The 14,910-nt window shown below is 35.7% G+C and overlaps 3 protein-coding genes across 4 annotated transcripts; 2 read left to right on the plus strand and 1 right to left on the minus strand.

The window, feature by feature from the left end:
* Nucleotides 1-80: 80 nt before the first annotated feature.
* LOC127251863 (interactor of constitutive active ROPs 3-like) lies at nt 81-3,620 on the minus strand. 2 transcript variants are annotated; one of them, XM_051275774.1, is made up of 4 exons: nt 3,455-3,620; nt 2,220-2,333; nt 1,779-2,028; nt 81-1,634 (listed from the first exon to the last, which is right to left on the minus strand). In XM_051275774.1, the coding sequence occupies exons 2-4, from the start codon at nt 2,237-2,239 to the stop codon at nt 189-191; spliced, it is 1,716 nt and encodes a 571-aa protein (XP_051131731.1). In that variant the 5' UTR covers nt 2,240-2,333; nt 3,455-3,620; the 3' UTR covers nt 81-188. The 2 variants fall into 2 exon arrangements, with proteins under 2 accessions (XP_051131731.1, XP_051131729.1); XM_051275772.1 differs by having other exon boundaries at nt 1,779-2,034; nt 3,455-3,619.
* Nucleotides 3,621-7,546: 3,926 nt separating this feature from the next.
* Nucleotides 7,547-8,799, plus strand: LOC127251472 (gamma-glutamyl peptidase 5-like). Its single transcript, XM_051275180.1, has 4 exons — nt 7,547-7,963; nt 8,054-8,242; nt 8,310-8,477; nt 8,610-8,799. Exons 1-4 carry the CDS (start codon nt 7,634-7,636, stop codon nt 8,739-8,741), a joined length of 819 nt encoding a protein of 272 aa, XP_051131137.1. The 5' UTR covers nt 7,547-7,633; the 3' UTR covers nt 8,742-8,799.
* A 1,517-nt stretch (nt 8,800-10,316) lies between these two features.
* Nucleotides 10,317-13,588, plus strand: LOC127252122 (probable LRR receptor-like serine/threonine-protein kinase At4g30520). The gene is made up of 11 exons (XM_051276162.1): nt 10,317-10,588; nt 10,671-10,803; nt 10,896-10,967; nt 11,060-11,203; nt 11,333-11,404; nt 11,531-11,590; nt 11,721-11,821; nt 11,916-12,050; nt 12,131-12,475; nt 12,549-12,928; nt 12,995-13,588. The coding sequence occupies exons 1-11, from the start codon at nt 10,459-10,461 to the stop codon at nt 13,322-13,324; spliced, it is 1,902 nt and encodes a 633-aa protein (XP_051132119.1). The 5' UTR covers nt 10,317-10,458; the 3' UTR covers nt 13,325-13,588.
* Nucleotides 13,589-14,910: the final 1,322 nt, after the last annotated feature.

Consider the following 14,910-nt stretch of genomic DNA (forward strand, 5'->3'; position numbering starts at 1 on the left):
TAATCTATCCATAATCCATTCTTTTCAGCTAATTCATTGTTCATATTTGTAATAACAAAGTCGTAAGAGAAACAGGTGAGGAAGACGAAAATGTCGAACCATGTTCGGGGAATTTACTTACTTAGCACAAACTAAATATCTATGAGGTTTTTGCCAGAAATTGCAGGAACATTACACGCTACACTTAACTATTTCTGCTGCTTCTTCCACAAGATCCCAATCCTTCTCAGCATGTTGGCGTTCTTCTTCTTCAACAAATCATCCTCCATCTCGTCACCATACGGCAGCCCCCCGATCTTCCCGCTCTGTGGGCTGTAGTGGCTGTCCATAGATCCCGTCCGCTCCATCAGCTGCCCGTTGTTGAGCATTGCCGCCGCCGCCTCAGCCGCCTTCCTCCACTGGTCAGACTGCACCTTCACCTTCCTCAGCTCCGCTTCCATCGCCGTGTTCGCCGCCTGCGCCGCCTCCAACTGCTCGGCAGCCCTAGCTGCTTTACGGTTGCTCTTGTCGAGCTCCTCCGCCATGTACCCAACCTTCATAACCGCCTCTTTCTCCACAGCCGTCGCAGCCTCGATTTCAGACACGACCTCGATTTCTTTCTTCTCCAGTTTCAGCTTCTCGTTCTCGTCCATTACATTCCGCCACATTTTCTCCTTCTCCGACAAGCTCGACCTCATGCTTTCGATCTCGGCCCTCAGATTTTGAACCTCCCGTTCCATGGCGCTCTCCCTTTGGCCGGAAAGAGTGCTCTCGAGCTTCATCGCCAGCCCCTCGTTCTCCTCGCAGATGCCTTGCAGCTCGGTCTCCTTATCCATGAGGTTCCCCTTCAGCTCCTCGATCTCGTATTTAGATCTCTGTATCTCTGCAGCCAACTCATCCTCCCTCTGGCTCGTCTCTGATTTCATTTTTTCGACCAGTTCGAGCACATCCCTCACCTTAGCCGCGCTCTGCTCTCGTTCTTCTTTGCAACTTATCTCCGCAGCCTCTAGAGCCGATTTCAATTCCTCAACTTCACTTACAGAATCGGTGCCAGCAGTGTGCTTGCTTGCGAGTTCCTCGAGATATTTAACACGGGCTCTCGACTCCTCTAGCTCAGCAGCTACTGCTTTATATGTCTCTGTCGCTTTTATTCCATCCGTCTTGAGCACCTCCACCATCTTCTTCGCCGAGTCCAGCTGCATCAGAGTTTCGTCTACCAGCGCCTGCGCCTGTGATTCAGACTCCTTCGATTCCTTCAACTGGTTTTTCATGTCTTCCATGAGCAGATGAGCTTCCGACAGACTCTCTTTCAGCTTACAGATCTCTGTATGCTCGGAATTGGCAGCTTCAGATTTGGCTACCGATCGCAGCTGGCCTTTGAGTTGCTCGATCTCATCCAGGGCAGCGGCCAATGCAGTCGAATCATCAGACTGCTCAACCTTTTGGACACGCTCGGATTGCACAACCTCCTGCTTATTGAACTCTTCGAGCTTCAGAGAAAGGGCTGCAAGCTGTTTGTTGGATTCCTCGGCGTCTTTCTGCACTTGCTTCTTTGCCGATTCAGTCGAGCATAACTGATCCTTCACGGTTTTCAGATCATTTTCCAGCTGTGAAATCTGAGACTTGAGCTCTGCAACTTTGCTCGGATGCTTCCTCTACCAAGGTAAAAAAAAACAAAGCTTTACTACAACAATATGATGATGAAATTCCACAGTAGAACATTAGTACAAGAAATCTCAAATTCTCCATTGTTTATAATTCTACTTGATCACATGAACCTACTCAGAGACATAAAATACCTCAGATGAGGCAGAACCTCCGGGAGACCGATTATCAGCTACTTTAGGACTTCTCTCTTTCGGGGGTCGGCTCGCCAAATTGGATGATGATGCAGTATGCTCCGAGTACCGTGGCCCTGTCTTGAGCTGACGTGCGACCCGAGGGGAAGCCTTTTGGGATGTTTCGGATGATGCAGCTTGAGGAGAGTTCTTCGGCGACGCCTCGGAGACAATCGATTGTGGAGAGCTCTTGGACGGCACGCCCCAGGAACTGCTTCTGCAATCGAACAAATTAAACTAAAACACATTCGAAAGTGTTGATTGATAAAACATGTTAAGGCAGTGTATACAGTCCTGTCCCGACAAAGAGATTCATTCGAATCAGGCAAAGAGACTTGCCTTAAACCTGAAATCTCCAACACTAACTGTGCTGGAACTGAAAGCAAGAAACAACCACATTACCTAGCTTTAGGAGTCTGCATCTCTTGAATCGTGTGTGGCTGCCCAGCGAGTAAATTAAGGTCGTGAATGCTCAGAGAACAGCAGCAGCAACCTTAAATGCTGCCCTGCCACCAACTGGTGCATAAATACATCAAAACACCATCACAAGCAAAAAAGGGAGAGTGGAAGAGATGAGGTGAAAAATGGAATTAAATGGCAACAATGAAGAACAACCACTCAAGACAGCAAGCAGTCATAGAGTCCATATGAAGAAGTTAAAGGCTTAAATATCCTCCTTCGCCATTTACGTCTTATGCAAAAGAGACAATGCCACATTCGTGTATATTCAAAAGGGGTTGAAAAGAATGCATCTTTCCTTTTTGCCTCTCACCCTTTTTGCAGTCAATTATCAATCAAGAATTCAATTAGAGGCGTGCTGGTTATCCAACTGCATAAATGCAGTCACGGGCAATCAATTAAGCCCCAGCTATAAATGGAGGACCATTTGGGGTATGGCAGCAAGCACCCCCTCAAGGAAGGGCATTATACATATATATATATATATATATATGATTTTTGTCCAGGGGGACATCTGTGGGGACATGGAAAACTGCCTGTCATCAAGGCCCTATTTTGACAGCCTGAGAAACCCCTCCATTCTAGCCGAGATTAATGGCGGACAATTTTGTTTTTTAAAAAAGAAAAAGAAATAAAACTGGGGTTGAAAAAAAAAAAAAAAATTAGAAAAAAATAGGTGCAGTTGGTGGCATTAAAGAAGAAAGAAGAGAGAGAGAGAGAGAGAGAGAGAAAGGAAAGTTCAGTTAGAGGAAATTGAAACCAAACACGATGGGATAAGCCCAGCTAGCAATGCACACTCTCACATGTCCAACAGACAAGTATACTTTCGAACTTCTTCGTACTAATAAACTGAATCTTGGAAGAACAACAAACACACACACACACAAAGCGAAGTAAAACCAACAAATCTGAACAAAGAAGAAGATGCGAGTAAAAAGCCCTTTTCTTTGAGCCAAAAAAAAAAAAAAAAGAGGGGAAAAAAAAAGCTTAGAAAGCTTCCCAAACAGTGAAGTAAAAACAAAAGTGAAAATGCAGGTAAGTAGATTTGCTATCTCCCCTAACGGCAGCTTCTTCAACTCAAATTGAAGATGCAAAGCCCAAGAGTGTGGGTTTAAATGAGATGGTTTGATACTTTCTAGAAGACAAATAAGAGAAGTCAAAAAACAGCAGCTACTTACCAAGAAATGGTTGAGCTTGAGGACGAAGTTAAGAGAAGAAAAGAGCAGCAGCCATTGTTAGTGAGGATGAAGAAACTGGTGTGGGTGGAATGGCCTTAGCTAACAGCTATGGCCTCTGAGGAGTCTAGAGTTGAATAATTTGAAGGGGAGTGGGTGAGAGCGCATGTGCCAAGTGCAACTGCCTATGGGGAAAAAAATCACCCCACCCCCTCTTTTTTTTTTTATAACAAAAATAAGATAGAAAAAAAAAAAAAAAAAAAAAATCTAATTCCTATAATGAAATACTACTTGGTTAAATATATATAAAAGATTAATATTTAATTTTATATTTTATAATACAAGATTTAAATTTATTGTTTGAGTACAATTAAAAGTTTTGGAGCCTTAGTTTGAATACAATTGCATATATTTCTTGATTTGTTATGTGTTTGAGTTTCAAATTTCAAATTAATAAATGTTCTTATTGTTTTAAGTAAAAAGCTTTTACATATTTTTTATTGTTTTATTTTTTACTATAAAAAACAAATAACGTGAATTATTATTTATTCATATTAAAATATATATTAAAAAATACAAATGTACTTTTATATGTAAAAAAAAAAAAGTATTTTTTTAACTAATCGTGACATATATTATAAAAAAATAATAATAATTTAAAATGAACAACACTATAAATTTCTTTTTTTTTTAAAAAAATAATAATATGCAATCTCAACTATTTATAAAAATATAATAAATTTATATAAAATATCACATACAATAATTATTTTATTTAAAAAACCACTTATAGTTATTGTAGTTATTTGTAATTTTTATTATTAAATATATTTTAAATAATTATTTCATTACGAATAATAAAATAATTTTTTTTTTTTTAAAAAAAAAAGAAAGAAATATATATACATATGAATACTCAAGTACACATGTTCACCGTATCATTATAATTCGTTATTTTTAGTTAAGGCCCAACAATCTAAATAACTAAGCCCAAAATCATATTCTTTTATAGTCTTCTATCTCATCATTCCGATTTTTTTTCCTAATTTTTGGGTTCTTATTAAAGCCCAATAGTATGTGTTTAAAATTTAAATGTAAAATAGAAGTACAATTATTATCTAATTTAAGAGTGTAAATTAACACAATTATATATTATCCATAGTAATATTATGTGTTATTTTGTCAATATAGACACAATGTGCTGCTGTCAGCAATATATATAAAATTCATTATTGAAACATAGTCCTATTTATAATAGTACTACATTTGATAACATCAATATCATTTTCATGTTTTCTTTTTAAAAAATAATAATAATAAATAAAAAACAACTTGTGCACCTTTCTATCTAGTGGGTTTGCTTTTCATAGCACAATAAAAGATTTATTGGGCTTTGTTTACTATTTTTAACTAAAATTTATATTATTTATTTTATACAATTTTTAATAAATATATATTGTAGACACTAAAAAAACATATGTCTAAAATCAATTAAATATCACGTATTTTGGAATAAAATAAAATTCTAATAAAATAAATACATGGTATTTAATTATGCACACATGTTAATTTTTGTACAATAAATATCAATCATTAATGCAAAAATTTGCTTAAAATGGAAGATATCGTACAAATATTACGTGCATAAATAGAACCATAATAAATTTGGCAGCAAAATAAATTAATCTTGTCAATAAAGGAAGTATATAAATTAATATCTTCCGAAAAAGAACAATGATATAAAGATCTTGGCGAGAAAGGAATGTGCACAATCAAATCCGTCAAGAATGGAAAACAACATTTGATGGAAAATGAAAGATTATATAATCTCCATCCACGTGGCACCATCCGAAAAGGAAGCCAAGGCCACACATCCCCTATAAATAGGAGCCATGGCCAATTCATTTGAGACACCGAAGTTGCATCAAGGATTTAAGCAAAGGGGTAAGTCTCTAAACTCTTTCTATTGTTCTTCGAAGCGTTCTTCGTCGAAAGTCACTAATTTGGACAAATGATCAAATATTGATTGACGAATCGATGAAGTTAACGTTCTTCGTCGTATGTCCAAGCCGGAGGAAGGATCAAAGCTCTCAAAGCCGTCGAGGAATTCGTCAAAGCCAAGGGAAGGTCTTCAAAGTTTCTCTCAAAACTTCGAGATGTTCATCGCGTTCTTCATAAAAACGCAAATTCTGCCCTCTTCGATCCAAAAGTCAAAGGGACATGTCACCAAAAGCGTTATGGAGCACCAAATCTACCTTCTCAAAAATCAAAGTCCGGATCGTCTAAAGAAGACAACAAATCCAAAGACGATGATCAAATCGCCAATACGGAGACCAATGTCTTCCAAAAGCGGCAAAGCCAAAACAAATGTCAAAGTCGCGGATCGTCTAAAGAAGACAACAAATCCAAAGACGATGATCAAATAGCCAATACGGAGACCAAAGTCCTCCAAAAGCGGCAAAACCAAAACAAATGTCAAAGTCGCGGATCGTCCAAAGAAGACAACAAATCCAAAGACGATGATCAAATCGCCAACAGGGAGACCAAATCCTTCCAAAAGGCGGCAAAGCCAAATCAAAGATTAAGACCTCGGATCGTCTAAAAAAGACATCAAATCCAAAGCCGACGATCAAATCGCCTGCACGGAGACCAAAATCCTCCAAAAGCTGGCAAAGTCAAACTGAAGACCAAACCTCTTCGGATCAAAGAAGCCATCGAAAATCAAGTTGGAAAATAAATCCACCCGGAAAGAGAATCAAAAGACTCGTTTAGAGAATAGGACCCGCTTTAAATTCAAATCAAATATAAATTGTACAAATTTTGTGTTTATTAAAAATAACACAATTTTTTTTCCACATATATATTATTGTATCTTATTATACGTCATATTAATATATTATTCAAATAAAAATTTAAATTAATATTTTTTTTGGATTAGAATCAAATAAATTTTGGATTTGAATAGATTTGTGATTATTGGTTGTATTTAATTATTTTATTACTATTATTCTTGTTGTTGTCAAGGGTGCAAGGGTGTGTTTGTTTGAGGGATTTGTTTGGATTTCAATTATTTATCATATTTTTTCCTTCTAAAAATATCAAATTAAACACCTATTTTTTATTTTTTATATTATACTAAAAATCAATTTTACATTCAAAATATCACGTCAATACCTATTTATATCATATCATACAATTATTCAAATTCAAAACTTTTACTATTTAAATCCCAATTCAAAATCCAAACATAGAACAAACACACCCTAAATTTATTTTTTATCCGCGTGTGAACAGTAGCGGTTAATATATATGAATGTAATACTTTCATTTCTATGATTATAATATATAATTTCTTGAGTGTTTGTATTATATATATATATATATTGATTATAAAATAAACAAATTAATAATGCTACGAAATATATGTGCTTGTGTGATCTATGTCACTCAAACAATCAATTAATAATAAAAGACACGTGTTCCCATCCAAAATAATAATAATAATAATAATAATAATAATAAAAGACATGTGGCTAAAATATAACCGTGTTAGATTGAATATACACCTTTGGATCAAACATGTGGTTAAAATAATGGTTGAGATTGAAAATGAATAATAATAGTATAATATTTATACAAATATTCTATTTTTATAATATTTTTTAATTTATACTATATTTTTATATAATAATTAATATTAAAAATCAACACAAAAAAATAATAGACAAATCTCATACTTTTATTCATACTATAATCATATAATATCAATATTTTTAAAATTACGTTCTATATTAGTTTATTTTAAAAAAATATATATATACACACACTATTATTTATTTAACATAATAATAAACAAAAAATCTTATATTTCCACGTGGGAGATTAACAAGACGCGTCAGATATGTTCTTCTTCATTATCTGTGTTTCTGTCCCAATGTTGACATCTTCAACACAACCCATCCACCATTCGGAATTTACTTCAGAATTTATTAGCGGCAGTACTGTAACTGTAACTATACTGCCGTCACACAACACATTTCTATTTCCATTGTTTTCCACGTGCAAATGCTGCTGCATCGTCCTCCCATTCTTCCTATTTGGAGTATTATAAAACTAGTTTAGCAGCCGAGAGACTGCAGATCGATCAAAATTTAGAGCTGATCAGCACTGCTGCAGAAGAAGATGATCATGTCAACGAAGAAAAGATACGCACTTCTGCTGGCAGCAAGGGACTCAGACTACGTCAACAAACTCTACGGAGGATACTTCAACGTCTTCGTCGACACATTCGGGGAGAAAGATCTAGAAGAAGGCGACAGTTGGGATCTGTTCCGCGTGATCGATGGGGAATTCCCTCAATTGGATCATCTTCATCTCTACCAAGGCTTTGTCATCAGTGGCAGCCCCCATGATGCCTACGGCCATGAATCTTGGATTCTTCAGCTTTGCTTTCTTGTCCAGACCTTGTTTGCTTTGCACAAGAAAGTCCTCGGAGTCTGCTTTGGTCACCAGGTAGGTACTAGTACTAGTACTAGCTAGTATACTTATATCATCATCCATATACATATATATATAATATATGTGTATGTATTGATTTTGCAGGTGATTTGCAGAGCTTTGGGAGGGAAAGTGGGAAAATCTTGCAGTGGGTGGGATATAGGAGTGAGGAAAGTGAAGTTTACTGAGGATTTCTACACATCATCATTATCATCATCTGTTGGTTTGTATGGATCTGGAGAAGTAGCAGTGATTCCTCAGAATCTCTCCATTATTGAGTGCCATCAAGATGAGGTCTCGTTCTCGTTCTTGTTTCTTATCAATGTATGTATATATATAAACTAACCCTATCCTTACACAGGTGTGGGAGGTGCCTGTGGGAGCACAAGTGCTTGCATTTTCTGAAAAAACTGGAGTGGAAATGTTTGCATTTGGGGACAACATTTTAGGGATTCAAGGGCATCCTGAGTACACAAAGGACATCCTTAATAATCTCATCGATCGTCTTGTCTCCAACAATTCCATCCAGGTCTGAACTTCCTTTGATTCATGTTAATTAGTTAATTTGATTGTTAGTGATGATACATTACAAACTGCTTTGTGTACTGTACTGTTTGTTTGGGTTGTAATTATTATTAGTATTATTATTAATTTGGTGCAGAGAGAATTTGGTGAAGAGGCGAAGCAGCAAGCGATGAACTCAGAACCTGCGGATAGACAGCAATGGCAAAAGATTTGCAGAAGATTTTTGAAAATGGGGTGCACCAAATTCGTACCCATTTTAAAACTCTAATAATATTCTGTTTCAAATTAATTTTCTAAAGTAATAATAATTGGATCGATTTGGACCATCACCATAAATGCCCATTTCCTAAATATTTGAAAATTAGAGTATGCTAAGTATGTAACCAAAACTAATTAGATAAGATTATTCAGATAGTTAAAACTTTCAGACATTATCGAACAATATATTGACAGGTGAGGACATAATAATACAACTAAATCACTGTCTATAGAAAACTGTGTCCCACTTTAATTTTATTTTAAATTTTTTAATTTAATTTTAATTAAGATAGACGGAGGAAGTAATTAAAATCCAGAAAGAATAAACGAAATCCAAGGGAGATTTGGCACGCAAGAGTCAACTTGTTAATTAGGAGTATGTTTTAAATCTTAATATAAAACATCAAATAGATTCGAACACGAGTCTCAATAAAAGCTCTGGACTATTTATTATTTAGATTTGCTTTTGCTTTTCAGGTTTATAGTGTATATACTAGTATTATTTATTTAATACAATGATGAAAATGCATATATATATATATATATATTTATTTATACTTTAGGCTCCAAATAAATAGAGTATGAATGCCATTGATCAAATGATGGATGTGATGAAGATTAATAATTCAATATCATCAATCAATTGGTGATGAGACGAAACAGCCAATTAATTAAATTAATTACGGTCAGAAAAAGCAATCCTTGAAGCAAAGGGGGCTGATTCTGGAGTCCAAGACCAGATCAACCACAACATGAACGGTCGGGATCTATCCGGAGTTGAAGTCCATGGAGCTCAAAGAAAAACCTACTAATTACTCGCGTCAACTTAGGTTCTATAACAAAACACACACACTTATTACAGGACAAAAGAAAGCAGAGTGCAATGATTAGGGGGAGTTTGTAAACTTGGGAAAGGGCTATTTGCATTGTCAAGTCTAATCTCTCAGTAGACTAAAAGACATTAAATAGTACCACTGTTACATTAAATAAAATAAAATAAATGAAACATACCCAGTTTCTTATTCTCACACACAAATTGTCAGACCCAATTCTTTCTTGTTGATGTTTCACTGCAACAGTAAAAGATATTTTGATCGGAGGAAATTATTAAAGGGTAAAATAGCACTACTTTTTTTTGTTGAATAGAGAATATTTTTGTAGATAAATATTATGAACAGGAATTAATAAAGTGAAGTGGAAACAGAAAGAGGAATAAAAAGGCCCACAAACAAGTCACCACTAGAGTGTGCACCAGATCTTCAAGAAGGCTAAAACGGATCCACAAAGTAAAATGTCATGCAAAAGAATTTAAAAAAATTTTAAATTTTAGAGCTAGGGACATGGACATGGACATGGACATGGGCATGGGTAGTTTGTTTTTGTAAGAAATTTTGCTGTAAAAAGGCGATTGTAAAAGAACATCAAGAAATGCAATACCTTGCTGCAAGTTCTTTTCTTTTGGTACACACATTGCCCACACACTTATGGTGCACTACTTTATTTTGAAGGTGAAAGAAAGCCTCGATATATATATATATGTATGTATAGCATTATATATATTGATAAAAGTGGTCTCAAAATACTCAAAAGAGGGTCTAACACAGTCAAAAGATAGTCCCTTTGCAAAAAGTAGAGTGAGAGTGAGAGTGAGAGAGAGAGAGGGAGAGAAATATAGCTTAACACACACTCACTGCAGTCTGCGTACATGATATTCGTGAATCAAATGTATGAAGATCGAAATGATCATCATGTCTTGCTTTCCTAAACCCTCCTCTGTTCTTCCCATCTCCATCTTCTTCTTAGTTTCTTGTTTCTTCTCTCACCCTTCACTCTCCTTTGTTGCCCGCAATCCTGAAGGTATTTTCCATTCTTTTGGTTTCTTTACTTAACCTTGGTGAAATAAATCTGTGTATTTTTAATGTTTGGGTTTGGCTTGCAGTTGTAGCTCTGATAGCCATAAAGGACTCTTTGGACGACCCCCATGGAGCTCTCAACAACTGGGACGAATTCTCTGTCGACCCCTGCAGCTGGTCTATGATCACTTGCAATTCCGACAATCTTGTCACCACTTTGTGAGCCAAGAATTCATCTTTTTCTCTGATTCTTTCGATTTTAGCATTTCTTTTGATTTCCCTTACATGATTTGTCTGTGGAATTTGTTCAGCGGAGCTCCTAGTCAGAGTTTATCCGGCTCCTTGTCCTGGATGATTGCCAATCTAACGAACCTCAAACAAGTGTAAGAAACAGCACAAGAAAATCATCCAATTTGGTGTTCATGTATTAAATTGAGGTTCAAGATTTTATTTTTCTTTGAATGAATGAATGCAGATTGCTGCAGAACAACAACATCTCCGGACACATTCCCAAGGAAATTGGCTATCTCCCAAACCTTCAAACGCTGGACCTTTCCAACAACAAGCTATCTGGGCAAATCCCTGTGTCCTTAGGTTTCTTGAAACGTCTACAGTATTTGTGAGTGTCGATTTCATATGAAATTGAATTAAATAAACAGTAAAATTGGGTGAATCAATTAGTGACATCGTTTTCCTTGACTTACATGTATTGTCTATTTCAACGATGGTGTCTGTCTGCAATGGATAGGAGGTTGAACAATAATACCTTGAGTGGGGCTGTTCCTCTGCCTCTAGCCAGTCTCCCTCAACTTACTTTCTTGTGAGTAACAATACTAATATCATCATATTCTTTATTACCTCATGTTTCATTTGTTCTGTTTGTTGCCTAGTGGGCTTCCGATTTGGCTCCTTATGCAATTATGGGATTTCTGCCGAGTTTTTTCAGGGATCTGTCCTTCAACAATCTCAGTGGACCTGTTCCCACTTTTCCCACCAAGACATTCAAGTATGGCTTCTCTATTCCATCATTATTGTCTGATTAATTTGGCCTTTCCTGAATATGAATCCCTGTTAGGACAATTCTTCATCTCCACTGCTGAAGTTAGAAATATGAGTTTTTGACTCTGATATTGCAGCATTTTGGGGAATCCATTGATCTGTGGAGTTCACTCGAGTGAGAGATGTTCAGGGTTGTTCCTGGCTACCCCTCTTTCGCTCTCCATTAATTCATCGTCTGGTAATTACTCGCAGTTTCGGTCGCCATTTTTGTTTATATATGCTCTGGAGACTTGGACACTTTCGATCATGTGTTTGTCTGGTTATGAATTTAGGAAGAATGAAGTCCCGAAAACTAGCCGTTGCTTTGGGGGTCAGCATTGCATCTGTTGCTATATTAGTTGCTGCTTTGGGATTTCTCTTGTGGAGGAAAAGCAAGAAAGACAATCAGTCCATTCTAAACGTGACAGGTGAGTGATTATATGCCACAGTGGTTATTGCAGCCGTCGACATTTCGAAAATCATATCGATGACATTCTTGTAATTTCAGACATTCAGGAAGAGGACCTTGTAAGATTGGGAAACCTCAGAAGCTTTGTCTTCAAGGAGCTGCAGCATGCAACAGACAACTTCAGCTCGAAAAACATACTCGGTATGGGGGGATTCGGGAATGTCTACCTCGGGAAATTGGGGGACGGGACAATGGTTGCCGTGAAACGCCTCAAGGATCTCACCGGCACCACGGGGATATCGCAATTCCGAACAGAGCTAGAAATGATCAGCCTAGCTGTGCACCGAAATTTGCTCCACATTATCGGATACTGCGCCACGCCGAACGAAAGGCTTCTCGTTTATCCTTACATGTCTAACGGCAGCGTCGCCTCTAGACTTCGAGGTACATTAGAAATCGCCATTTTAGTATCTGACGATTTCAATTCTTCGTTGAGTTTCATTTAATTGTACAACAGGGAAGCCGGCACTGGACTGGAATACGAGGAAGAGGATTGCGATCGGGGCAGCGAGGGGATTGCTTTATCTGCACGAGCAATGCGACCCGAAGATTATCCACAGAGATGTCAAGGCAGCTAATGTCCTGTTGGACGACTTCTGCGAGGCCGTTGTCGGTGATTTTGGCCTTGCAAAACTACTCGATCACGCCGAATCTCACGTTACGACAGCTGTACGCGGCACCGTTGGGCACATAGCTCCCGAGTACCTCTCGACTGGCCAGTCGTCCGAGAAAACCGATGTTTTCGGTTTTGGTATTCTTCTGCTGGAGCTCGTCACGGGCATGCGCGCTCTTGAATTTGGAAAATCGTTGAATCAGAAGGGCGCAATGCTCGAATGGGTACGTATGGAATTTTGTTCGTGTTATTGGCTGGCATTATGATGCGATACTGTCGATGAATTTCAGGTGAAGAAGATGCAGCAAGAAAAGAGAATAGAGTTGTTAGTCGACAGGGCGTTGGGGATAAGTTACGACGGGATCGAAGTGGGCGAGATGCTTCAGGTTGCTCTACTTTGTACGCAATACCTTCCGGCGCACCGGCCGAAGATGTCTGAGGTTGTCCGGATGCTCGAGGGCGATGGACTGGCGGAGAAATGGGCAGCGTCGCACGACTACAACGACAGCAAGTCGCACGCGGTTGTTGCTCTGGGTAACGATCACCTGGGGACGGCGGCGGCGATCGTCGACGACGATGACTATGATGCCCAGTTTATGGAGCTGTCTGGTCCGAGGTAGAGAGAGCTGTAAGAAGGAAGGATGGGGAAGGAGTAGGACAAGTGATGTGAAATTTGTTGCTGATATGTTCATAGTCGTCGGGGGAGGAAAGCAGCGTTGTATTGTATTGTAGTGTGTATGAATGTTCAATATTCCACTTCCACTTCGATTTAGTATTTTGATTTTGATTCATATATATATATATATAGATCAACGTATTGGCATATCCTTGTTTTGTTGGATTGTCTTGTTTATGTTTAATTATGATATTATTGTTATTTTTTATTTGAACATTGTGTGTATTTTTTTTTTTTTTTAAAATATAGAGTTTAAATAATAAAAATTTGAAAAAAATTGATTTAAGGAAACAGACCACAGTTTTACTTGTACAAAGTTTTAAAATTTTTAACATTATTTATTTTACCGTATTTTTTTTTAAAAAAAACATATCATACGAAAAATAAGTATTATATAAGTTAATATACTATTAATTTTACAAAACTCTAAAATATTATATTTAAATGGAGCCTTACTCTTTTAGTCTTTGGAGAACTCAAATGCGTTTCTTTGGTTTAATTTGAGTTGTTATTAAAAATTAAAATAATATTTAATGATTTTTTTTTTTTTGAAAAAAATAAAGTATATATTTTTAAGTTTAAATAGTGAAATTTGATTTATTTTTTATATATATATTTTTTTAAGAAAATCACTATGTTTGATGATGGTTTGAAATATAAATTTGGGATTTTTTAAATTTTTTGTTGATATATATATATATATATATATAGATTAGTTATCAAATACGTATTTATTTTTTATTATTTTTATAATTTTCTGAAAAAAAAAACCTTGTATTTAAATGTATATATTCTCTTTTAATTCCTCACGGCATCATCATTGCAAATTTATAATCAATATAATAGTCTCTCTTGATTATGTTTTTAATTTGACCTTCACACATTGTTCATTTCAACTTTTTTATAAAAATCATATTTAAAATTTATTTTTATTTAAATATTACTTAAGCTATTTTTTAGAGGTTCTTTTGCTTTGTGCTTATGTTTGCATTTTAGTTTTTAAATGAAATAATTATTTCATTGTATGAAAAATTAGTTCGTACTTATAGTTTAACATATTTTTAAAGCGAGTATTCAAATAATTAGAAGTCAATTCAAAATATTTTGGATTTTATTATTATTATTATTATTATTATTATTATTATTATTATTATTATTATTATTATTATTATTATTATTGTTGTTGTTGTTGTTGTTGTTATACTTTTGTATTAAAAATGTGTGTTTACTTGTGAATTTTGATGATGATTTTACTATTCTAATAATTTTTTCTCTTAAAAAATATCAAATCAAATACCTATTTTTATTTATTATATTTCACCAAAATTTAATTTAACATTCAAAACATCATCGTCAATACATATTTATATCACATCAAACAACTATTTCAATTCAAAATTTTACTATTCAAAACCAAAACCCAAAATCAAAATCTCACAAATAAACACACCTAGTAATTTTTTAAGAGAAAATACATTAAAGAAAAATGAAATGTAAAATTAATAAACCATATTCTTGTTTGTCACGTTT

This window comes from Andrographis paniculata, unplaced genomic scaffold (assembly GCF_009805555.1).
Source record: "Andrographis paniculata isolate CXL003 unplaced genomic scaffold, ASM980555v1 Contig45END, whole genome shotgun sequence".
In the NCBI taxonomy this organism is placed as follows: domain Eukaryota; kingdom Viridiplantae; phylum Streptophyta; class Magnoliopsida; order Lamiales; family Acanthaceae; genus Andrographis; species Andrographis paniculata.